General features: G+C 37.2%; 2 protein-coding genes and 1 long non-coding RNA gene across 4 annotated transcripts; all 3 read right to left on the bottom strand.

Moving 5' to 3' along the window:
• Window positions 1-9,848: 9,848 nt before the first annotated feature.
• Window positions 9,849-10,343, bottom strand: LOC142530226 (uncharacterized). The gene has a single exon (XM_075636030.1). It carries the CDS (start codon window positions 10,248-10,250, stop codon window positions 10,047-10,049), a length of 204 nt encoding a protein of 67 aa, XP_075492145.1. The 5' UTR covers window positions 10,251-10,343; the 3' UTR covers window positions 9,849-10,046.
• Window positions 10,344-16,619: 6,276 nt separating this feature from the next.
• LOC142529251 (uncharacterized) lies at window positions 16,620-18,716 on the bottom strand. Of its 2 annotated transcripts, XR_012815865.1 has the most exons (5): window positions 18,202-18,716; window positions 18,005-18,108; window positions 17,844-17,867; window positions 17,597-17,644; window positions 16,620-16,884 (listed from the first exon to the last, which is right to left on the bottom strand). It is a non-coding gene; the product is annotated as an uncharacterized LOC142529251 (long non-coding RNA). The 2 variants fall into 2 exon arrangements; XR_012815864.1 differs by having other exon boundaries at window positions 18,005-18,716.
• A 3,117-nt stretch (window positions 18,717-21,833) lies between these two features.
• LOC142529102 (protein SMAX1-LIKE 4-like) lies at window positions 21,834-25,983 on the bottom strand. Its single transcript, XM_075634495.1, has 3 exons — window positions 24,482-25,983; window positions 23,535-23,754; window positions 21,834-23,447 (listed from the first exon to the last, which is right to left on the bottom strand). The coding sequence occupies exons 1-3, from the start codon at window positions 25,759-25,761 to the stop codon at window positions 21,918-21,920; spliced, it is 3,030 nt and encodes a 1,009-aa protein (XP_075490610.1). The 5' UTR covers window positions 25,762-25,983; the 3' UTR covers window positions 21,834-21,917.
• Window positions 25,984-26,312: the final 329 nt, after the last annotated feature.

The raw sequence follows: 26,312 nt of genomic DNA, 5'->3' as shown, positions 1-26,312 counted from the left end.
ATTAAAGCTCATCAAAACTTTTCTCCGATCAACCATGTCACAAGAAAGATTGAATGGATTGGCTATGTTATCGTTTGAGAAAGAAATTACTGAACAACTTAATTATACAGACTTGATTATTATTTTTAGCTCTAAAACTATGAGGCATGTTGTTTTTTAGCGATCATTTTGGAAATGTTTGATATTTTTATTTATTTATAGTTTTTTATATTGTCTTTGACGTATTGATTTAATTTGAAAAATTGCTATGTAATTAAAAAAAACATGAACACACATTATGATTCAGAAGCCTGTTTTTAAAAGTTAGACTCAGGCCCAAATATTATTAGAATCGGCCCTGACCATGTCATCCTCGGGTGCTTGAGCATCATCGAGTTCGTAATGTTTCGGCCAATTATGAAAGTGGTGCAAAAGCTAAATTGACGTTGAAAAATAATATATTGGTTAAAATTGTTGGGTAGCTAAAGCTTCAAATGCAAGAGGGATTGTATCAAAAAAAATTTATTTGATCTCCCAAAAACAATAAAGTTGATGGTGGCTCCACCCCGATGGTCGACTGTCAATGTGGAAGATAATATCTCATCCAATTACTTCCCTTTAGAAAACGTACAATACATATTACCTATAAAAAAATTAAATTATATTCCCTTATCGAAGTTTCATCCCAAGTAAAAAAAAAGAAGAGATTATAAGCAAAATAATCCGATGAAGTTTTTACTTATCCCCATGACTCAATTGTAGCTTGGATCAGCAAAAAAAAAAAAAAAAAGTGTTTTAAAAAATAATTATATTGCTGAAAGAAAGAGAGGAGGAAGCACATGATTTTGACTTGTAGTTGAGAAACAAAATCATCACATTTTATGATTTAATTATTTATTTAGATAGTCTTGCCCACACGAATATTTGAAATTCTAAACATGAATTTTCATATCATGTATTATTACTCTACCATTTCACTTAAAAAAAAAAGCCACTAGCTAGTGACGGTCATAACCGTCGTTAAAACTATCGCTATTTTAATTAGCTATGAGTTTGAATTCCATCATTAAATCGGTAGTCATTAGCCTTGAACAACGGCGATTTTATAAATCATCGCTACTTTCAAGTTAACGACGGAATTTGAATAAACCGTCGCTAAAATTAGCTGACAGTTTTATGAATTTCGTCGTTAATTGAAAGTTTTTTAGTGTTTCTTGACATTTTGGATTAGCCTCTGAAATGGAAATCAAATGAAGTTTGTTTGTTACATTGATGGTTTATTTTATTTTATATTGATGGTTCGCAGTGAAATGACCATACATTATAAATAATTGTGTTATAATTTAGAAACATAGGACATGATTTCAGGATTTTAAAACAAAACTTATAATAATTCAATACATATCTAACCTTAGGAAACCCCGTGTCATATTTAAACAATAAGAAACAACATTCATATCTCGTGAGAGAATATTTCCCTAGAAAATCGACATGTTAATTATTTGCTTATTTTTTTCATTGTAGCAAGACTGAAATAGCGCGTCAAGAGTGTAATAATTGTCATATAACAACCGAAACGTGATGTTTGAGTTGCTGTACAATTTAAAAATTTGAGTTACATTATTATCAATTATAAATTTTGGTAAAACGACATGTGTTCGATCCTACATCATGTAACATAATTTTTCATATCATTTTTATAACTTGATACTCACGGGAAATTTAGGGTCCGATCCACGCAAGCGTCACTAATCCAGACACGGGCTTCAAAATTACCCTGGGCCTGAAATCACAAATAAGACCGTTAGGAGAGGGGCCAGGAGGTGTCCTGGCATAGCTCATCCTGACGCTCAAGTCAGAGACTGAGGATATATGGGAGGAGCAGCTAAGGGCGCTGCTGAAAACAATATATTGAATTAATTATCATACGCTAAAACTTGGTATTTATAGGAGAATACCTGGGCCCCTTAATGGGCATGTCTTCCATTTGGGCTAGATATGGGCCAGGGGTAATGGGCCCATCTATGAGGTATCACCAGTCTCTCCTTCCCGAGTAGAACTGAATCGCAAGTTCGAAGTTCGATTAGCTGTGCTGTCCTCGGGTTACCGGGTGCGGGGAAAGATTTGATCTGGGTTTCCTCCCTACTCCGGTCACCTCCTTACTTCATTCTCACTTCTCCCATACAGAATTTCCTCTGCACTTCACGTACGCTCCACCATCGCAGCCCACCTTCTCACTCTACACCTACTCTCGTGAACTCGTACAGCGCGCGCCCAGCGTCCCTGCCGCAGGCCCGCCCAAGCACGTCTCGCCCCTGCCACAAGCTCGCTCGGCCCCAGCCGCACGCTCGCACAGCCGCTCACCCAACGCTCGAGCCACGCTCGCCCAGTGCCTCGCCCCTGTCGTAAGAAAGCCCAGCGCCCCTGCCGTAAGCTCGCCCATCGCCTCGCGCAGACAAGCACTACGCTCGCCCGATGCCACGCCTCGACAGCGCCTCGCCCTTGCCACCAGCTCGCCCGGCCCCAACCGCACGCTCGCTCGAGCGCTCGCACAGTCGCTCACCCATCGCTCTGCCCACCAAGCGCTACGCTCGCCCGCTGCCACGAGCTCGCCCAGCGCCCCTGCCGTAAGCTCGCCCATCGCCTCGCGCACACTCGTCCCCGCCTGCTCGCCCTTCGCCGCGCACGCTCTCCCTCTCCTGCTCCCCCTTCGCCCGCCATCTCCACGCCCAAGCCTTGCCCCACCCCCTTCGCACGCTCGTCCCCGCTTGCTCGCCCTTCACCCACCATCGACGCGTCCAAGCCTCGCCCCAACCACCTGCATGCTCGCCCCACGTTCCAGCCTCGCCCACAACCCCTCCTCGCCTCGCCCTACTGCCATCACCCTCGTCTCGCCCCTCGCCCATACGCCAACCGCCTCGCCCCTTCTCGTCGAAGCACGTCCTCACCCTTGCGAATGATTGTTTCTGTCGATCCCCGTAATTTTCGCAGCGGCAAACATCGTTCGTTATCGACAAACCAAATAAATTTCCTAACATGGTAAGCCCTTGTCGCTCCCATCCTCAAGGTTATCTACTAAGCTTTTGAAGAAGAATAATTTCCACTTCCCCGCGCCCTTGACTCTTCTACTAAGCCAAGCCTTAGCAGGAAAAATAAAACTTCAACCTCCTCACCTTTTTACTCATCACCCTCTGACTCCTCTGTTAGGCAATATCTCAGCAGTAAAATAAATGTTTCACCTCCTCACCCCTGACTCCTCTGCTAGGCGATGCTTTAGAAGGAAAATAAAACTTCCATCTCATCATCTCGTAACTCCTTTGCTAAGCCGAACTTAGCAGAAAAATCAAACTCTTACCTTATCATCTCATAACTCCTTTGCTAAGCCGGGTCTTAGCAGGAAAATAAATTTTTTCTCCTCCCCAACTCTGCTCCTCTGGTAGGTGATGCCTTAGCAGGAAAATTTATTTCTCCTCATCCACTTTGCTTCTCTGTTAGGCGATGACTTAACAGGAAAATAAAATTCTTCTCCTCCACTCTGCTCCTTTGCTTTGCGACGCCTTAGCAGGAAAAATTTAATTTTTCTCATCCCAAACTCTGCTCCTTTGCTTTGGCGACGCCTTAGCAGGAAAAATTTAATTTTTCTCATCCCAAACTCTGCTCCTCTGCTAGGCGACGCCTTAGCAGGAAAATTTATTTTTCCTCATCCACTATGCTCCTCTGCTAGGCGATGCCTAGCAGTAAAATTTAATTCTTCTCCTCCACTCTGCTCCTCTGCTAGCCGACGCCTTAGCAGGAAAAATTTATTTTTTTCCTCCCCAACTCTGCTCCTCTACTAGGCGATGCCTTAGCAGGAAAATAAAATTCTTCTCCTCCACTATGCTCCGCTGCTAGGCGACGCCTTAACAGGAAAAATTTATTTTTCTTCACCCTAACTCTGCTCCTCTTCTAGGCGATGCCTTAGCAAAGAAAATAAAATTCTTCTCCTCCACTCTGCTCCTTTACTAGGCGACGCTTTAGCAGGAAAAATTATTTTTTCTTCCCCAACTCTGCTCCTCTGCTAGACGATGCCTTAGCAGGAAAATTTATTTCTCCTCCTCCACTCTGCTCCTCTACTAGGCGATACCTTAGCAAGAAAATATACTTCTTCTCCTCCACTCTGCTCCTCTGTTAGGCGACGTCTTAGCAGGTAAAATATATTTTTCTCCACCCCAACTCTGCTCCTCTGCTAGGCGATTCCTTAGCAAGAAAATAAAATTATTCTCCTCCACTCTACTCTGCTCCTCTGTTAGGCGACTTCTTAGCAGGAAAAATTTATTTTTTTCCTCCCCAACTCTGCTCCTCTGCTAGGCGATGCCTTAGCAAGAAAATAAAATTCTTCTCCTCCACTCTGCTAGGCGACGCCTTAACAGGAAAAATTTATTTTTTCCTCCCCAACTCTGCTTCCTCTGCTAGGCGATGCCTTAGTAGGAAAATTTATTTCTCCTCCTCCACTGTGCTCCTCTACTAGGCGATGCCTTAGCAGGAAAATAAAATTCTTTTCCTCCACTCTGCTCCTCTGCTAGGCGACGCCTTAGCAGTAAAAATTTATTTTTCTCTACCCCAACTCTGCTCCTCTGCTAGGCGATGCCTTAGCAGGAAAATAAAATTCTTCTCCTCCACTCTGCTCCTCTGCTAGGCGACGATTTAGCAGGAAAAATTTATTTTTTTCCTCCCCAACAATGCTCCTCTACTAGGCGATGTCTTAGCACGAAAATTTATTTTTCCTCCTCCACTCTGCTCCTCTACTAGGCGACACGAAAATTTATTTTTCCTCCTCCACTCTGCTCCTCTACTAGGCGATGCTTTAGCAGGAAAATAAAATTTTTCTCCTCCACTCTGCTCCTCTGCTAGGCGACGCCTTAGCAGGAAAAATTTATTTTTCTCCACCCCAACTCTGCTCCTCTGCTAGGCGATGCCTTAGCAGGAAAATAAAAATCTTCTCCTCTGCTAGGCGATGCCTTAGCAGAAAAATTTTAACTTTACTCCACCCCAACTCTACTCCTCTGCTAGGCGATGCCTTAGTAGGAAAATAAAATTCTTCTCTTTCACTCTGCTCCTCTGTTAGGCAATGCCTTAGCAGGAAAAAGTTTATTTTACTCCACCCCAACTTTGCTCCTCTGCTAGGCGATGCCTTAGCAGGAAAATAAAATTCTCCTCCTCCACTCTCCTCCTCTACTAGGCGATGCCTTAGCAGGAAAAATTTATTTTTCTCCACCCCAACTATGTTCCTCTGCTAGGCGATGCTTTAGTAGGAAAATAAAATTCTTCTCCTCCACTCTGCTCCTCTGCTAGGCGATGCCTTAGCAGGAAAACTTTAACTTTTCTCCACCTCAACTCTGCTCCTCTTCTAGGCGATGCCTTAGCAGGAAAATTTATTTATCCTCCACTCTGCTCCTCTGCTAGGCGATGCCTTAGCAGGAAAAATTTATTTTTCTCCACCCGAACTCTGTTCCTCTGCTAGGCGATGCCTTAGTAGGAGAATAAAATTCTTCTCCTCCACTCTGCTCCTTTGCTAGGCGATGCCTTAGCAGGAAAAATTTATTTTTCTCCACCCCAACTCTGCTTCTCTGCTAGGCGATGCCTTAGCAGGAAAATAAAATTATCCTCCTCCACTCTGCTCCTCTACTAGGCGATGTCTTAGCAGGAAAAATTTATTTTTCTCCACCCCAACTCTGCTCCTCTGCTAGACGATGCCTTAGCAAGAAAATAAAATTCTTCTCCTCCACTCTACAACAACATCCACAAACTTAATATAAGAACTTGGCTTTATTAAATTTCAACGGATAACATAAGTCAAATTCAGAAACGAAATACAGTAAAATTCAAGTCAAGATTAATATTTTTTAAGGTGGTAAGCGTTCCCCAGCCTCTTTAGAGCCTTGCCCGGCGCATTCTCCAATTTTCATCTCTGCTTCTCTTGTACCTCCACAGGACAAAGTTACCCACTTCTTCCTTTCCTAATCATGTTAAGCTCCACATGCGCTCTTTTTCTCTCCTCCCTCTCTACCACTTCATAACACCGATGCAGCAATTTTTTGGTCCCCGCACAAGACTCCAACTCCTTTTCCCACAAGAAACTTAAGCTTCTGATGATAAAGTGGAAGCTACGGCTCTGAAATCCTTCAGGGCTGGCCGTCCTAGAATTTCATTATATGCTGAAAGGGTATCCACCACGGTGAACGCTATCATTTTTGTTACCCGCCGAGGATCAGTCCCCAAGGATAGGGGAAGCACAATCTGACCCAAAGGCGGGATGGCGTGTCCTGCAAACCCATACAGCGGGGTGGAGACCGGCTCAAACTCAAATCCTTCTACCTTCATTTGATCCAACGTGCTCTTGAACAAGACGTTCACGGAGCTTCCATTATCAATAAATATCCTTGCCACATCATAATTGGCAATGGTGGTCATCACCACCAAGGCATCGTTATGTAGAGTTACAACGCCTCGGAGGTCATCCGGCCCAAAGCTGATGATGTGGTCTTGTGGTAAGTCTGCACCCCTAGATATCTCAAAGTTCTCCAACCTTCTCCCATGTGCTTTCCGAGCTCGCCCAGAGTCTCCATCAGTAGCACCGCCCGAGATCATACGAGTCATTCCTCTCGTAGGGTGGTTATCCTCATTCGTTCCCCTCCTCGGTTCGACGGGCTCCTGAAGGAAATCTTGACCTCAACCTTCCACTCTCTGCTTCCCAACCCCTTGATTTATCCATGGAGGGCCTTGACCACGTCTAGGGGACGGGCAAGACCTCGGTCAACTTCCGGATGCGGATCCTTCTCGTCTGTCCCGCGAAGACAATCTAGTACTGCATTCAACCCTTCGTGACTTCTCCCACCTCCCCGTGGGCTACATCACCTCGTCACGACTCCTATCCAGGGGAACATGTGATGAGAATTGTCATGTACTTCTAGTTCTATCCTCCTCTCTTTCCCCCACACCCCTCTTCCTTCCTCCTTTCTCCGCTCCCTCAACTCTACTTCCTCCGGGCCGGTTCTCCATCCTTCTGTACCGTTGGACATCTTCCAAGTTTATATATTTCTCATCCCGAGCCAACAGATCATCATAGCTCGACGGAGGCTTCTTGACCAGCGACTTGAAAAACTCTCCTCCTCTCAGTCCTTGTGTGAAGGCACTTATCATGATATCAGAGGTAGCCGCTGGTATTTCCAGTGCTGCACTGTTGAAACGCTGGACAAATTCTCGCAAAGTTTCATTCTTTTGTTGTTTCATCACGAACATGCTCAAATAATTTCTCTGGTGCCTCTTGCTGCTAGCAAATCGGTGCAAGAAGGAAGCTGAGAAATCCTCAAAAGAACGTATAGAGTTGGGCTGCAAGGTGTTAAACCATTGCTGGGCTGACCTCACCAACGTGCCCAGAAACACCCTGCACCTGACTCATCCGAATATTGGTGCAACAGAGCCGCATTCTCAAATCTCCCCAAGTGTTTTTCAGGGTCAGTATGTCCGTCATATTCTCCCACGTTTGACTGTCGGAAATTTAGAGGAAGTCCTTCTACCAAGATGGCCAATGAAAAAGGACTTCCTCTTTTGGGTACCGGCGCTCGGCTTCCTACCTGCTGCCTCAACATCCGTATCTCCTTCTACATCTCCCCTATCTCTGCATTCCCTTCGTTTGGGAGGGGCTGAGTCTCTTCAATTCTGCTCTGCTCGCCCTCAACATTTTCCTCTCGCTCCTGGCGAGTGGCCTGCTCTTCAATGAACACAGATTCTTGGTTCCTCTTCATAGCCTCATCCACTGTCCGAGTGATAAATTGACCCAACTGCTCCAGGGTCAAGTTCCCCACATTTTCATTAGGATGAGGTTGCTCGACCCTGGTTTCTTGACGAGGTTGTTCAGTTCTCGTCTTCTGATGGGGTTGTTCCTGCCTCGCCTCAGCATGAGACTGTTCGGGTCCCCTATGAGGACGCGATGACGCTGAGTTAACTCTTCTACTCCCTCTCCTCCCTACCATCTCTACGTCTCAACTCAAATGTTCCCACAGACGGCGCCAAGTGATACTCACGGGAAATTTAGGGTCCGATCCACGCAAGCGTCACCTAATCCAGACACGGGCTTCAAAATTACCCTGGGCCTGAAATCACAAATAAGACCGTTAGGAGGGGGTCAGGAGGGTGTCCTGGCGTAGCCCTTCCGACGCTCAAGTCAGAGACTGAGGATATATGGGAGGAGCAGCTAAGGGCGCTACTGAAAACAATATATTGAATTAATTATCATACGCTCAAACTTGGTATTTATAGGAGAATACCTGGGCCCCTTAATGGGCATGTCTTCCATTTGGGCTAGATATGTGCCAGGGGTAATGGGCCCATCTATGGGGTATCATAACTCTAAAAAATTGAATTAAAATTAGAAATCAAAGAAGGAACACTAGATTTTCTATTTAAATTGCATCCAACAACAGATAAAAGATGGAGAAGAGAGTGGTGAAGTGTTAATAATTTGTGTGCGCACGCTAAGTAATGATTAAAGTGTTAATAATTTATATATATATCATAATTAACATAGTTCTTTTCAACCTAGAATAAAGTAGTGAAGGAAAATTAGTAATGAATATTTTTTAAAAAAAATATCTAAAAAAATATAAAATTAAAATTATATATTATTTTAAATAATTAAAAAAAGCATTTACTAATCCTTTTTAACAAAATAAAAACAGCTTTGGAAGTTTAAAACGATGTGGTTACTATAGAAAATACAGAAAATCCTTTACTACTAAAGAATAAAGATATCTTCCTTAATGTATAGTATAACTATTAAGAGAAATTTTTTTTATAAATCAATTGCTTGTTTTTTTATAAAAATCCATAAACTTATGATAATGGTACAACTTCAGATTTTAAACAATACTGCATCAGTCGAAGTTTTATGCCCCCAACAATCTCCCCTTCTCCCTCCTAATAATTAGATGCAATCATTTACATATAATTTTAACTCTGATAATGATTAATATGACTGTCGTTTTATCAAATTTATAGTTAGTAATAATAACATGATTCCAATATTTTAAAGCGCACAGCAACAATGATAGTCGTATTTCTATCACTGTCATATTAGCAATAATTATTACTATCATCTCATGACATTAAAAGATAATCCAAAAGTCAAATATAAATAAAATATTACATGGAGTTTTAATGAAGATTTTGGAAAATAATAAAGCATTAAAAATAAAAGGAGTATTGACTCAGAAAATTTATCAAACAAAAATAATATAATGTTCAACACCACAAATTTATGGTAAAGTTGGTACATCGTGAGTGACATGTAAAAGCTGGAAGAGCATTCTCGCAAATTAATTCTAAAATATCAATATAGGTCAAAGAGTTTATAAATTATGGGAATAGATATATTTTTTAGTCTTTTTCTTCAAGTAATAACATATACTAGAATTCCTTCCTACTCATCTAAAATTAATTAATTCCCCCCTCCAAATTAAAATTGAATAAATTATTGGATACGTATGAAACCTATCTACCTACGAAAACTTTGAAGTTCAAAACATCAGAAACAAAAAAATAATAATAATAATAAATAAAATTCTGTAGCCTGCAGCTTTTTAAAGTATTAAACAGGGTTTTTAGGTCGGATTTCTAATCAAAAGATTTGGTTTTTTATTTGAATTTATATAATATATACGTGAAAAGGAAAGGATAAAAATAGTTGGTTCGAATCATAATGAATAATAAAATAATTCTTGACATGCAAATGCTAAAACTTGGGGGTTTGCTCTTCGTAGCAAACTTTCCTTTGTGATTTCTTTTCTAGAACTTTGGCTTTATAATATTATCAGAAATTAAATACAAAAATCTTCTTCCAAATCCGTGGTCAAGTATATATGTATGCATGTTTAATTACAAGAGAAATATATCGAAAATTTAAATTTGCAACAAAAAAAGAAGAAGCGAAATTAAAATCCAGTTACAGATTCCATCGGATCCGATTAACGGGAAAACTGTTTGATCAGGCGAAGGAAACGAAATATCCATAGTCCCTTCTATTTCTAATATTAATAATCATACGAAACCAAGCGCTTGGAACAGAGAGTACAAGAATACTTGCGTTTGAATCTGAAGCAAACGGGGAGAAAACAGAATCTGAATCGGCTGCCGACGTCCACTGCATGCACCTTTCCGCCGCAGTAGGGGCACGATCCCGGCGCCTGCTGCCGCCCCACCTCCGTCTCCTCCTCGTCACAACCCAGAAAACACATGAGCGCGGGAGCAGTCTCTCTTTGGCTAGCTCTAGCTCAGCTGGGGATCGATTTTGATATATATTAATTATTTCAGTCGACTGTGTAATTAATTAGTTATGTGCTGTATGGATATATATGGGGGAGGGTGGGTCGATCGGGAGCTGGAAGGTTCGGTGCAGTGTCGGGTCTTGATTTTTATGCACGTGGGCGTGGCCAACGTGCCCGAAAGGTACTGGTTCAAGGGTGATACATGTCAGCTTCCGGGGTCACCGTCTCACACTGAACTTACCCGCGGACGGTGCATGGTGGGTCTCTCAGGAGGAAACTCTTTCCCGATAAATGTATTTTATTATTGAACTTGTGATCGGTTAATGATCTATGATCGAGTGCTTATCATTTTACCAAAGATTATAGCTAGTGGTAATGATGTAACTCAAATCTTTTAAACTGCACAACAGCTCAAGCACCACGGTTCGATTGCTCTACCAAGCAGGAACAATTATTGTACCCAACAATCTCCCTGCCAATAATTACACTCCTTGCAATCAATGGGAATCGAACCCATGACCTTGGATCTGATACCAATTGTAGGACCGAGTGTTTACCATTTTACGTAAAGCTATAGCTGGTGGTAATGGTGCAACTCAAATATTTTAAACCGCACAGCAGCTCAAGCGCCACGGTTTGATCGCTCTATCAAGCAGGAACAATTATTATTCCCAACAAATTAGTTATGATTTTAATCCACTAAATTACATTTTTTTTTCCAAAAAAGAGTATTGAATATGATAATGTGTCATCGAAAAATGTTGAAATGACGTTAGACATGTCACGTCATAACTATATATGTTGGAAAATAAATAAAATTAAGGGAAAAAATGCAAATTAATGGAACGCGTGACTATAAATTGATCGAAAATTGAAGAAAATGAAAATACATGCAAGCTAAATGATCAAAAAAAATAAAAATTCATCACCATCGTTTTTTATTTTCCAATGTAACATATGGTCAAATTAATATTAATTGCTTATTTATATTTTTTGAGAGAATTATTTACTTATATTTTGATACTACATGCAGTTTCAACTTGAATTTTTAAATAACATTGAATTTGGACTTGTTTTGGAGTTTGTACTTTGTTGATCGTTTGACTACGCCTTTCGCATCCCTTTCGAGTTAGTGTTTAGTGATGAAACTTGACTCTGTGTCTGGAATTTGAAAATTATTTCCACAATTTATTTATGAAAGCGTATTCTACAAATTTTTTGAAAAAAAATTGGCATATTCTATAAGTTTTGGATTTAGTATAAACTATGACATTTGGCTTTTCTAAGTTTTTTGGGCAATTTTTTGTTTTATTTTAACAATATGTTTTTTAGTTCCCAAAATAAAAATTTCAATTATATCTTGTTTTATATTCTTTTTCAAAAGCATTTTTTTCACAATAAGTGTTCTAAATAATTTTTTTTACAGTATATTTAACTGTGTTTTACATTTTATGAGATGATAAGATACTAATTATCCAATTACATAATTTTAAAAATCATTATATATTTCAAGCATGCATTATCAATAATAATTCATGGAAAATCTAAGATTGTCCCTTGGAGTTCTGTAACGCTTACTGCTTTAAATTTAGAACTGAAAGTATTTTTTTTTTAAAGTCCGACGAAAAAGTGTACAAATTTGTATTTATATACGTAAATGATACGTACGTGCCCTATACTATATAGGCAAAAACTTGTGTGAGACGGTCTCACGATCGTATTTTGTGAGACAGATCTCTTATTTGGGTCATCCATGAAAAAATATTACTTTTTATGGTAAGAGTATTACTTTTTATTGTTAATATCGGTAGGACTGACTTGTCTAACAGATAAAGATTCGTGAGACCGTCTCACAAGAGACCTACTCTGCTATATATGCATATTATTTTAAATGATCGTAGCCTAACTGATCCCTCAGTTTGTCACATAAATGTCCGTATTTATTTTTTTAGATAATTCATTTATTGATAAAATATTTACACAGTTTCGCGTTCAAATCAGCAAATAAAAGAAATAATAATATCATATGATTGAAAATGTTTTAAAATATAAATAAATAAATACATAATTAAATAAATTTGCATAATAGAAGTAATTTGATTTTGTATGGAATTTATATGGATATGGACGTGAAAAGGAAAGGATAAATAAATAAATAGAAATTTTGCATGATAGAAGTAAATCTTGACCCGAAAGATAAATGATTGATCTGCAATTGCAAAACTTGGCTTTGTTTGCTAAAATTCAATATCGACAACTCCTTTTCGACTTTATTTTTTAGGGTTCCAACTGTAATTTAATCGTGTATATATATTATGAATTATTATTAATTAAATTATAAACGAGTAAATCATGTGATTTCCGTATGTGATCTCATGAATTTATATTTTGACTGATTAATATATACAATAAATAATAATATTTTTTTAAATAAAAAAAATTTGCTCCTACATAAAAGTAATATTATATACATATAAAGTTAAAATTGATTCATGATGTCTATAAATGGGTTTTTGTGTTTCTTTGCATTATTGTTACTAAAATCTTAATAGGGTAATGTCAAAAAATAAAGTCCATAACATTTCATCAAACCTGCAAATATTTTACTCCATAGCGATGGAAAATTTAATATAATTCATAGTTAAGTATGATTAATTAAAAGAAATGGAAACCATAAAATTTACAACACGATAAAAAATTAATTAAATCAAAATACGTATTGTAAAATGTACAAGACATTTAAAAGATGATTCATAGAAGCAAGTTTAACACATAACGATAGTTATGAACTCTAATATCCAGTAAGATTATGAATTAATCATAACCCCATTCCAAAACAAGTTCAAAGAATAAGAATTATAATTATCCAAATCTATGTAGACAACTCTAAAAAACTTAATTAAATAACACCTTATAGTGTTTATAAATTAAATAATAATCCACCGAAATGTGCTTAATAATCGTACAAAACCAAGCGCTTGGAACAGAGAGTACAAGAATAATTGCGTTAAGGATGTAATCGAGTCGAGTCGAGCTGAACTCTTGAATATTTGAGTTTGACTCATTTACAATCGAGCCGAGCTTGAGCTTTTTTTAATGTATATATTCATGGCTCACGAACTTACTCAAACTTTTATCGAGCCTAAATGATTCTAATAAATATGAATTATACATTTAAATTTTCATTAAATTCATTAAAAAGTAAATTATATATTTAAAGAAAAATATAGCATTTTATTAAATTTTTAAATTTATTATAATAAATAAACTAATAGATTTTTCTATATATTTAATAAATAATATGTAAAATTAATAAATCAAATATCATATCTGTTATTTTTATATAAGAGATGATCTTGATGAGTTTTTCAAATTGAGATTCGAATAGCCCAAAAACGATTTGGTTCATTTATATTATTACTTGAGTTTGAATCTAAAGCAAATGGGGATAAAACAGATTCGGAATTGGCCCGGACGTTGATTGCATGAACCTTTCACGTCGCAGTAGGGGCACGATCTCGGCGCCTGCTGCCGCTCCACCTCCACCTCCTCCTCGTCGCAGCCCAGAAAACACATACTCACAATCTCTTCGATTTTCAGGTGGGGGGATTGAATTGTGGTTTGCTATTTTTTTTACGAAAAGGGTTTTGATTTCTTTCCACTGAATGCTAGTTTTTCTGTGCAAATAATGGTGTATGTATATGTAAAGATCGTGGGTAGTAGGTTGACTAACACGAGCCTCAATTTATGTCCATACATCACTATTGGTATGAGTCGTAGGTTTATAGACTAAGGCATGGGTTACAGATCACGTTGGACTAACTTTCATGACTAGTAATAATACATGAGTACGAGTTAAGATTTATGTTGAGTCAGTTTACGATCCACGGTCATTAAAGTATATACAAGGAGAAGACGGATACCTACGATCCACGGTCATTAATGTATATAAGGAGAAGAGGATCTCTACTGTCCATGGTCATTACAGGATATATAAGGAAGAGAGGGATCTCTAAGGAAACTCTGTGCATTGCCTTTGTGTATTTGAATGGGGGGTGGGGCTAACGTGCATGTAAGGGACACTGTTTAAAGGTTACGTCTTGTGACATGGATAACTCGTTCGAAGAAATCGAATTTTTGATCATTGATTAAACGCTTATATTTCACTTATTCTATCAATTTAAACACCCGAGGTCCAATTGTTTCTTTTTTAAAGAAAAAAATCTTGAAGTGGTGTGTATTTATATTTGGATCTAGATTTGAGACGTTATTTCAAATTTTAGAAATTGACATAGGATGAAATATAAATCATCATTTCTGATATAACTTTGTGACATGATATATTTGATTATTTGTTTAATATTTCGTTCTGAATTTTATACGAGTGCTCAAAAACATATCTTGTTGGGAAATCTATTTTCTCGTGTTCAAAACATAGTAGGGATTTGAAATTTTTTATTTTGACGTTCAAATAACGTTTTTGAACACTCGTATAGTTTAATCAATAACAAAATATTCATAGGGTGTTTATGAATTTACTTTAGTGAATAAATCACATGGTACCAACTATTCCGGAATTAACGTAAATAACTTTTGTAGTATTCCCTACGAACGATCTTCTTGAAATCTTCTTTTTTCAATCAAGTTATACGACTGAAATATTTGTTCCTCCTCTAAATTACACTAGAAAATTTGTAATTTAGAGGAGTTTTTAGTCGTTTGAGATCAAAAATCATTTAACAGTTCAAACCCAAAACTTGTTGGAGGTGGCCGAAATTTTGGAGATTTAATTTGACTAGTCCAACTAGTTTAATTAATTATTATATTAAAGTCCACTGAGAACTTTAATTATTTAATATGTTGAACTTCTACTCCTACAAGCTCATTATACATATTTCTCACTCCATTTAATTTAATCTTTTATAAACTCAACATTTGAGTTTAATATTTTAAACTCTTTTCTACAAGCCCATTATACATACTTCTCACTCCATTTAATTTAATCTTTTATAAACTCAACCTTTGAGTTTAATATTTTAAAATCTCAATTTTCATAAATAAACTCCTTGAATTTATTTTCTCCAAATTTTAATTATCATATTCAATCTCTTGAATTTACTATCTCATAATTTTATATAAATTCAACTCCTTCAATTTATTGAGAACAAATGATCCAATGTTTGTGTGACCATAATAGTTTAGGAATACAGCTAGCCGTGGGTTCACAACTCTATGTGATTCAAGACATTTTTCTTTAATCGGGTTTTCTCTAATTTGCTTCATTCCATGCATCAACATTTGATCATGAAAATGTCAGAAATATTTTTCTGATTAAAGACATCGAATCATGGTAATAGTATCTAGTAGCATCGCCCCATGATTCCCTAGGTATCAATATAGTGCATGCAAGAACTAATCGGTTATGATTAACATAAAGTATTGTCCCTTCATCTCATATATCCAGATCAAATTTGCAATCATTCGTTCATCGAGGGTTGCATATTGGATTCGATAGCTATGTGATACACTCATGAAATATTCATAGTGGCATTGCATGTACAACTAGAGACCCATTGTCCCTAAAATACATCATACACTCTGACCAATCATGCATTATTATTTCGTTAAATCACATAGGATATCAACACTCGTAGGTGAGCGTTGAATTCCTGACTATAATGCACTAGCTCCTACACATATCGCAATTACACCCAACCTCCTCACCTTTTGACCATCGCGGAGTCGGTCAACGAGTCACAGCATAATCCTATTATGTAGAGCCTCAGTGTCGTCCCGAGTCATAAGGACTAATGATGTACATTCATAACTACTGACTTTTTCTCTCGATGAATGATAATCAATTGGAAAGTTCGAGCAAGGGTATCTTGATACAATCATCATATGATTATCTATCTGCATGATTGGACATCTATGTGCCCTTACCCTGAAGCACGCTATACAACATCACAGATGCTAGTCTCGAGCTCAAGTGGCATTTATCTTTGTTCCTAGGTGGCTGAATTGACTAGGAACAAATTTAGTATATACAATGTTTACAAATGAGTTTCAATATCGAAATACGATTCATTTATATTTGTGAGGCTCATTTACTCTAACGACAATTAATGATCAAACAATAATGGTTTGATTTAAAACTGCAGCGGAAAAAGGTTTAAAATTCTTTAAAACGGACCTCAGGGCCTAGAAAAATTTCGGCATGACCTCCCCGTAAGTAGGATATCCCAAAAACTCAAGCAGCATTTTATATCAAAATATACTCCAACTAGAGTCAATAAAATAAAACCAAAGTCAACAACCTATAGCCGCATTGGCCAGGACTAAACAGAATTTAAAACTTACCACATACTCACCAGATCATTAAAATCACAGAGTCGCCTCAGAACATAACAAGAACAACCAAATATCACTACAGATACACGGGGCATCTCCCCGGCAAATAAGATACAATACAAGACTGAAACAACTCAAGACATACATATAGACTGACTGGGAGACTCCACTGAACAGAACCAAGCAATCCAACCTCAATCCCGAGCTCCACTGCCGGAACCTCGGCCTGATGCTGCAAAACGACTCGGGAGATCTACCATGGTGCCCAATAGCAACCACAGCAGCCCCCCCAGTAAACAACTGATGTTAGAATTCTGGTATGAAACAGTTCAACAATAACAACAATAAATATAAATCATGCATAATCATATAATAAAATGTGATATGAAATGCATGAAAGACTCAACGAATAACCGGGATAACAGGAACCAACAAACGGTACGATAACAACTGGAATAATGCTCGAGCAACAACATAGGGGAGCTACATCGTCATGCAGCTAAACCGCCCTGTCAAGTATGCGAGGTATGCCAAGCTGTGCTGAATAACACCTCTAACTCGACCTCCATACAGCTGATACGATATAACAGGATGGCACAACAGAACAAACTAGATGACACAATCCCAGCGCTCACCTCAAAAGGCTGCACTAACCACGGGATTGTTCAATCACATCTACAGTCTCATGTGTATAGGCCTAAGGCCACACCATGATCCCGAGATAAACAACAGTGCCAGATAACAACGGATATCAATAATGGGCTAACAAGAACGATAGGCTCAACATGAATGTTATGCCCGATGCTAAATGCCAAATAATATGTCAAAATAATAAACATATATCACAACGAAGACATTTAACATATTACAACAGTCAACAATCATAAACACGATCAGTGCAACACATAATGACAATTAAACATAATTTATACTTTACCGTCGTATGCTACTGAACTGTAACATACCTAAACTGACTCTAAAATCACAACAAGCTCAACTTTAATCTCCTCGACCTAAAAATGATAAAAATAGGTCGAATAATTCACAATTCGTCAATAACACTAAATTAATCCAACTTATTTATTTTTAATTATCAAAACTTAATTCCCAAATCCATTTCAACAATTCTGAAATTTCAACTAAATAACCGTAATTCTCCAAAATAATCAAACGATTAACTCGATACTAATTCACAAAATCCTCGATTTATACCTCAAAGCTCTCCAACGATCGAACCTACAATATAAACCCAATATATACGTCAATATAATGCATTAAAATCGACAAAGCGAAATTAAATCGAAACGAGTAAAATTACACTTCGGGGCAGCCTACTTATGCACCGAAAAATCTGGAATTGGATCCAAAATTACCAAGATCGAAGTATAAACTAGTCGCTAGCGGTCCAATGTTGCTACTCGCCGGAAAAGACGCCTGAAAAACACTATTCACGACCAAAAACCGAACTGAAAACTAGCTGGAAAATGCAGGAACAACAAGGTAAGATTTAAGCTTCAAATCCTTGCTCAATATATTCCAAAAAACCAAGAAAAACCAAGCAATAGCTCACCTAAAATCGAACAAGAAAATTGCAAAGGAGCAGTCCCGAAACAGGGTTCGATTGGGGCTGAAACGAGCATCAAAAGTGGCGATTCATGGTTCAAAACGAAGCTACTGAAGTAAGGAAGACAACCCCTCAAACCGTTCGTGATTTCGACGTCGGACGGAAAAGTTATGGCTTCTCCAAAATGAAGGTGTAGAAAGTGACGAAAATGGAGAAATGTGAAGGAAAGTTACGGGATTGGGGATTGGGTTTCTGATTATTTCCTTTCTCTCTCCAAAAGACAAATTGTGTGTATGTATATGTGTATTTAGTTACTAAAAAAAATAGTAACACATGCCCAATAATCCGGTTTTGCATTTATTTTGCTCTCATGTGTTATTTAAACTCTATATGTATTTTATATCGTTAAATTCTCCGATATTCTCAAATACATATTTTTAACACACTTCTTGAATTTATTTGGCATAAATAATTATTTTAATTTACAATTCAATAATTATTCTAATTATGCCAAATTACCAGATAATAATTACAGGGCCTTACAATATTAAAGTACAATCAAGGTTTTTATCTATGTCGATTGCTATGTATAAAGATAAAGTAAAACGAAACCATAAAATGTAAATTATATTAAAATAAAAAGTGTTAATTACAACCGAGTTCATAAATTTCTTAACCAACGTACTTTTGACTTACATGATATCTACTCTAGCATTTCTATCTCCAATTTAATCCTTAGAGTTTGAATCCAAACTCATATCGTTCTGTTTAAATTTAAGATACATGTTTTATTAAACAATTTTACACATACCAGTAAAATAATGAAATTCACACATATAAAGCCGAAACAAAATAATTTGAGCGCAAATTTCATATTATTATTCGATTACTTGAATAATCTAAATTTGTATTTGAAAGTCTCGATTTATTTTCACCTTCGTTCATATCATATGAGTATATTTGTTAACATAAAAATATTATAGACTCATAATTTTAATGAGAATAGTTAATTATATTATTGGAAAAAATTTATGCATCAAAAACTTAAATATAAAGTATAAACTCAGTTTGGTTTTATATAAAAGTTTATATATATAAACTCATTTATTTTGGCCATAGAATTATTTCTCATCATTCCCATGAATTTGGACATGTTTTTGGAGTGGAAAAGTTTGACGTTATATGCCTTCTCGCAGCCCTTTTCGGTGTTAAATGTTGAAACTTGATATCAATGCCTTGGATTCAAAAGTGAATTCCGAAAATGAGAAGTGGGTTCGGTCAGTTGGGTTAGTCACTCCACGCCGTCAAATATAACTAAAAATTGACATGATAGCCCGTCCAACCAAATAGGCGAGTCGGGTTAGCAAATCTAAATAAAACCAAACAATGCTACTGATTTTTCAACGTCTTAACCACTTAAATATGTTATAGGATACAAAACTTATAAGATCCCTCTACCAGACTTGCATAATATCTTGGAAGAAGACAAGTTGAGAACTGGCATTTGTAAAAAAATAACAATACGTTCGTTAGTTGGTGATTTTATTTTAAAATTTAGTTTTAAATATAGGCCATAACCTCTTCAATTGGGCTTTAGGTTGGGCCTCGAACTTTGTTGTTTCGGCTGGGCTTGCTCCTCCTCCATTTCTGCTTTGCTGCCTGTAATAATATAGAAATGAGTGAGTGAACTAAAACGCAGTTTTAGTTTAGGCTTCGTTCCATTTTTCAGAAATGGTGGCACAATTTTGATGTTGCAACTTCTGATCATATTCCTACTATATAATTTCAAGTAATATGAATTGTGCTGTATATATTTATATCGACGAGAACAAATGAAATCCATGGTGCCATTAGGGATGGCAAAATCTCTACGAATCCATATCCATCCCAAATCTCATCTCATTCTTGTCCCGAAAATATCTCGACATGTCGTTTTCCCAAACCTGAATTGTCAGGATTTTTCTCATCCCGATCAATGTCAGGAGAAGGATATCAGGTACATAATATATTCTCGATGAGATTCTTGCCTCGATCCGATTATATTAACAATAAATTTTAAAAAAATATGATAATATTATTAACACATTGAGCTCGAAGATTTAAATTTTAAATAGAATATTATTTGGCCGAAGCTCATACAGAAATAGGCTAACAACTGATTCAAATAAACTTAAACAAAATAGAATAGAGATGATTTAAACAAAGGCAAAAACTTGCGTGAGACGGTCTCACGGTCGTATTTTGTGAGACGGATCTCTTATTTGGGTCATTCATGAAAAAATATTACTTTTTTATTATAAGAGTATTACTTTTTATTGTAAATATTCGTAGGATTGACCGTCTTACAGATAAAGATTCGTGAGTTCGTCTTATCAGAGAACTACTCTCAAACAAAATAGAAGAGAGTTTATAATCTTTTCTCTCATTCGGCTTCAACATAGAAGAGTGAAGTGAACACATTGTTGTGTGGTGGTTTAAATACTAATTGATGTTAAATAGAGCTTGAGAAGGTTGTGTGGTGGTTTGATGAGAGAATGATTCGGTGTGCTATTTTTTGTTTTGGATTTGCTTGCATTAATCAAGAAGTTGTTTCAGTTTATTTATGATGTATTAGGAAGATGATTTAATTTTTAATAGTTATGTATATTTTTTATGTGCTCGTGTTCGTCAGAACTTAAAAATTGAGAATCAATGGATTAAAAAAATATTTATCACGATATCTTTTCTCCATCCGACTTGATCTCGAATGTGCAGAAGCTCGAACATCCGTCTCCCAACACTTTCCGGGTACGATATCGGGAGAAATCAAGACTCAGTTTTTATGGAGCCGGAGACTGAATCAGAGTTTAGGTGCCTCTTGGTCTAATGCCCACGTGCAACTGGTCTGATTTTGCAAATAGGAAGGAGGGGAAACCAGCGTGACAATCATTCCTTATCATTCTAATTTTTTTCTTCAAAGTATGAAAAGCAGTGAGAACCCACAGAAATCCAGGTATTATTGTCAAGTTTTACAATCATGACATCTCTCCATCAAATTGAGACACACCCCACGTCCCGCCGCTTGGTGTAATCATGTCCTATATTCTTGATGACCCCATAAATTAATAGATGCAATAATTTCAAGTAGAAAGTCCCTTTGTCTTGTAGTTATGAAGTGTATAATCATGAATTCTTTATGATTTGCAAGATATGAATGGTGACTTGCGGAAGTCAAAAGTGCACACGTTTTGGATGATTTGTTTATCTCTGTCTTTGGAATATTACAATTGTGGTGCGGATAATATTGTTTACAAAAGGGGACTTCAAGAAAACTTTGTGGCTAGTGACTTCCACATCCTCCTTAATCTCCAATCTGCTTTCTAATGCACTGTATCTGATCATGAGAAACCTGCTTAGGTCCCAGTTTCAAGGCACCAATCGCATGTTGTAGTGTTGTTCTTGGTAAGATCAAGTAGCACTATATTTTGCCTTTTCCATTGAGATTAAATATGTTTACAGTTTCAAGGAACTTTAAAATACAGTATCAACAGTAGCCATTCATGATATAGACCTTGGCATTTTGCTTGTTTCAATTAAAATTGGAACAATAAAGCCACAAATCCTTGTTTTGAGAAGGCAATATCAATCAAAGATATAGAAACTGTGCTATTAAAACAAACCATGCATTGTATTAAAAGATCAATAATTACAAACCTAAGAACATGAACATCTCACATGCTATTTTAAACAATAAAAGAAACTTGGATTCCGTTGGGAAGACTTGTGCCCATGAATCCATCGTTTGAACAATATTCCCCCTCTCCTCCTAAACACAGCCTAACTCTAATGTTTCCCCTCTCCCAAGTATCAACCATGTGTAAACTTCTTTGAAAAACATTGTTTAACCATTGTTCGAACAAGTTGTTAAGATAAAAACCAGACCCTTGAAAAACATCTTCCAAGACCATCTCATCGACGTTGAAACTGCTTATGTTTCTACCCCCACATGCCTCATGAAAAGATCTCTTGAACATGGACAAGAACATATCCTTTGCTTGGTTTTCTTGATCCGTGTTTCGATTGAAAACGAAGCGGTTGTTTATCTTTCCAAGAAACTTTGGTGAATTCCGTTGATCTGTTGTGATTTCACGAGTCAAATCACTTGAAACCGGGCTTAAGTCTCCATCCTTGTCTTCTCCTTGTTCATCCTCATCAACTTTTACATTGAGGTCGAGCTCGTTTGAGAAGACATCTTCAATTTCACTGTTCCTTCGGCTCTTGATCTTGATCGGAGAATCCCAATCCGATTTACGCTTATGATCAAGAACAGATACCACCCCTGAATCCATTTTGGATCCGCTGACAACTATTTTCATCTGAATGACAGAATCTGTGATATCCCTTTTCTTGTTAAAACTCAAGGAATCGTTAGTTGTTAAAACCATTATATTTCTTCCCGGATCTCCTTCTCTTTTCATCAATTTTCCCATGTCTCCACTCTCAAATCCATCATCAAGAAACTTAACAAACTCAGGATCAGCACAATCTACATCTTCAACAAGAACTACCATCTTTTCATGATCTTTCAGTGCCTTCTGGAGCATTTCACAGTTCTGAGTCAATGTTCTTGTATTTTCCCTCATATTCATGCAGAAGACCAAATCTGAAGAACCCAGCATGGATTTTGCTATGCTAATTGCCAGTCGTCTCTTTCCAATAAAATCGTCTCCTTGAATTAGCAACCATTTATCATGGTCCATTCCTTTAGGATCCATCAGTGCCTGTAGAATCGAAGGAATCATTTCCTTTTGCCATGGAAAATTTTCTTGTAATGTTTTACACATTTCAGCATTCAATTTAGTTGTCTCTGAATTTGGTGCAGCAGCAAACATGGAATTTCCAAGAGCGAGAGTGATCTTTACTTCCTTATCATCCATGCTCTTAAGTGAATCCAAGTTCGGTTTGGTGGATTGGTATTTAGAATTCCCATTCTCAAAACTAAACTCAATATGGCAGGACTGCTGCCTCCTGAATCGAGGCAGAGCGGTGGCGATTTGATTAGCCTTGACAGAAGAATAACCAAATGAAATTGTGTCTGAATCACCAAAGATGTTCATAGTTGGCCAAAAAGGATGTGATGAAGTATTGAAGTAATTTCTTCCAAGAAAGCTCTGGTTTGTAAAATTTGCACTCGAATTATTTGGATTTTGGCTTCCGCCGTGCTCATTCTGGCAGTGTCTGTTATATTTTCTCCTGAGCTGAAGCAAACCTTCCTGATGAAAATTAAGAGAAAATGAACCATGATAAATTAAAAAATTAAAAATTTAGCATTTGCTAGAAGAAATATATGTAATTGGTACCTTCTCATATGTTTCAATGCCTTGTGGCTTGAGCCAATATGGTAATTGGACAGAACCGTTCTCTGTTTTTTTGTTTAATGAAAAAGAATCGTGCTGGCTGGCTTCTTTTTCAAAGTTGGATGTGCATTCTGGACAGCAATTGAGGACATCTTGATCTTCTTCCTTGCCAAAAAATGGGCTTTTGTGCATCACATTTGATGGATTTTCATTAAAGGCGATTCTTGAATCCAACCCACAGAATTATGTAAATTAGGGACGTGATTAAGATAAGTTTGAAAAAGAAAATACTTCGATGTATATTTGTTTTTCTCTGTCATGAAGATCTAAATATTATTTTAAAAGTTGACTAAAATCTAGCAGACCATATAGCAAGGTAAAAATGTGTAATCTTATTCAAACAGACAACACTTTGACAACTTCAAAGTACTTTTGAAACATACCCAAAAAATCATTAAATTTCATTACCTTGCATTCAAATTTATCAACACAAGGAGACGAACAAAGTTGAAAGTAAATAGTACATCTTTATAACAGAACTTTTTCACACTGCTATGTGCCAGCATTTCATTATCTTCAGACCATGAATAAATATTTTACAAGAAAAAGTCAAATACATAAAACAAAAAGCTCTTTAAAGCCACCCAAAAATAGTCAATTGACTCTAATAAAAAGCATAATTCAAGAATATTTTGCTATTATTTGTGTTGGTTTTAAGCAAAATTACTCAAAGTAAACAAAAACAGAAACTCATTCTCATAATTTATATTTTCATCTTTGGTTAAAAGAACCCATTTACTATAGTATAATACTTAATTCAAAACACACAAATTAGTGAAAAATCAATCACCAATTACCAGATAAAATCTTTAAACTGGAAATAAATATCATGAAAGAGAATCAAAACATTGCCTTCTAATTCTAGAAAATCAAGAAATTTGAGCACTCACATCGAAGCAGTAGCATTGAGACTCAACCCCAGTCCACCAGAAGGAACAGAAACAGCTTGCAAACTCCATTGAACATCCAAAGGAGGCTGCTTCATTTGACACTTCGTATAAGTCTGGTAACTTGCAGTAGCCATTAACCAAACTCTTGTGTTTAAACTGTCATTATTATACCAAGAAAGCAACTTTGCTATCTCAGAAACTAAGTGATCAACAGGCCTATAAACCGTGGCTTCCTTACCACCACAAAACAGTTCTTCAACTGTCCATTTCAAGTCACCAGTGTAGATTATAACTCTACCATTTGACGCAGAAGATTCGACCTTTCTTTTCAAATCATCAATATGCATGTCCACTTCTTCTCTTTTCATGAGCTGGAGTGGCACTGATGAGAACTGGAACTTAACAAAGTACACGAATTTTAACTCCTCAGGTACATCTCCTCTCTTTACTTTATTCATTAGCTCTGCAACAAGAGCTTCATTCATGGAGAAAGAGTCTCCAACTATTACAGTGTTTCGTCTCTTCTTTCTGAGCAAAACCTCGAAAACCAACTTGATATCTTCCTTCAGAGAGGAAGTATTTGCGTCGGGCTTGCTTAAAATACCCTTCTGATCAGGTGAAAAGATCAATGGGTTTTTCTCAGAAACGTAAGACATCACATTGGAATGCCAGAAACTATTAGGGTTTTGATCATAATTTGGAGGTGAACTTGGAGTTGAGTAAATCCCACCAGAATTGTTGTAGCATTGAAAAACAGAAGAAACGGAATTAGTAGACTCCTCCATGTTGTTTTTCACTGCAGTACTTGAGAAACCAGCCTCCCTCATAACCCTACTCACACTAGGGTCATCCAAGATTGACAAAATAAGTTGTTCCAGCTCAACTTTAACACCAATCAACGGCGGCGGTGACTGCTGCTGCTGCTCAATACAGCCTCTCCTCTGGTGAGCTTGAGCCCTTTTAAGAGCAGCAACAATGGCATTAGACAAGGAAGGCTGCGCGTGAAGAAGAGGAGCAGGGGTGGCAGGAAGACGATTAAGTGCGACATTGAAGCACAGCTCTAGAGCTCTGCATTGAAGCGGATGTGATGGTTGGTTAGGCTGAGATTTAAGGCAAGCCCTTCTGAGAGGACTGGCTCTAGAGCTCAGCAAAGTGGCGGCGACATGCAGTGGTGTGACCTGAGCGTGGCCGCGCCGCCGTGCCAGGCTAAGAGAATGCTTCAACACGGAAGCAGCCTCTACGGAGAGGGTCTGTTGAGCTGCGCAAACTCCTGCACGCATAACTTAGAACACACCCCACCCCCAAACACCCCCCCGGAAAAAAAGCGAAATCTCTCTTCTCGCCGGAAGCCTGCTTCTTGGTTCTCGTTTCTTGTCAAACTATTCCCTCCCCGAAACACTTAGTGTGTGTGTGTGTGTCTCCGCTTCTTCTGTGTATGAGAAAAAATGGGACGTTGTGTTTGAAATGGTATGGTAATATTTCCTGCAGAGGGAATAAATAGGTGATGTGTTGAGAATAATAGTTTAGGGTGCAAATAGAATAGGTCTATTTGAAAAGGTCATAATTAGGCTTAGGGATAATTTGAAAAAAAAAATATTTTTTCGGCGGAGATTTTTTTAAAAAAAAATTATTTGTATTTATTATAAATATTTGTATTAAAAATTATAAATATTATTTAATTAATATAATTTAATACAAATAAAAAAATTAATAACAATACAATTCATAAATAAATTGAAAAGGATAATTGAAATACAAATGAAACTTGAAACACATAATTCAAATACAAATGCAATATATTTGAAGTTGTATCTGTATTATGTTTGAATTC

Source organism: Primulina tabacum, chromosome 16, assembly GCF_025594145.1.
Source record: "Primulina tabacum isolate GXHZ01 chromosome 16, ASM2559414v2, whole genome shotgun sequence".
NCBI lineage: Eukaryota > Viridiplantae > Streptophyta > Magnoliopsida > Lamiales > Gesneriaceae > Primulina > Primulina tabacum.
This window is presented reverse-complemented; position numbering and strand designations above follow the sequence as displayed.

Coding starts and splice junctions, on each gene's coding strand:
- LOC142530226 (XM_075636030.1), bottom strand. CDS start 10,250: ATGTGTTTTCTGGGTTGTGACGAGGAGGAGACGGAGGTGGGGCGGCAG.
- LOC142529102 (XM_075634495.1), bottom strand. CDS start 25,761: ATGCGTGCAGGAGTTTGCGCAGCTCAACAGACCCTCTCCGTAGAGGCT. Junction 23,755..24,481: donor CTCAATGCTACTGCTTCGAT/GTGAGTGCTCAA, acceptor GTTGGATTCAAG/AATCGCCTTTAATGAAAATC. Junction 23,448..23,534: donor GCATTGAAACATATGAGAAG/GTACCAATTACA, acceptor AATTTTCATCAG/GAAGGTTTGCTTCAGCTCAG.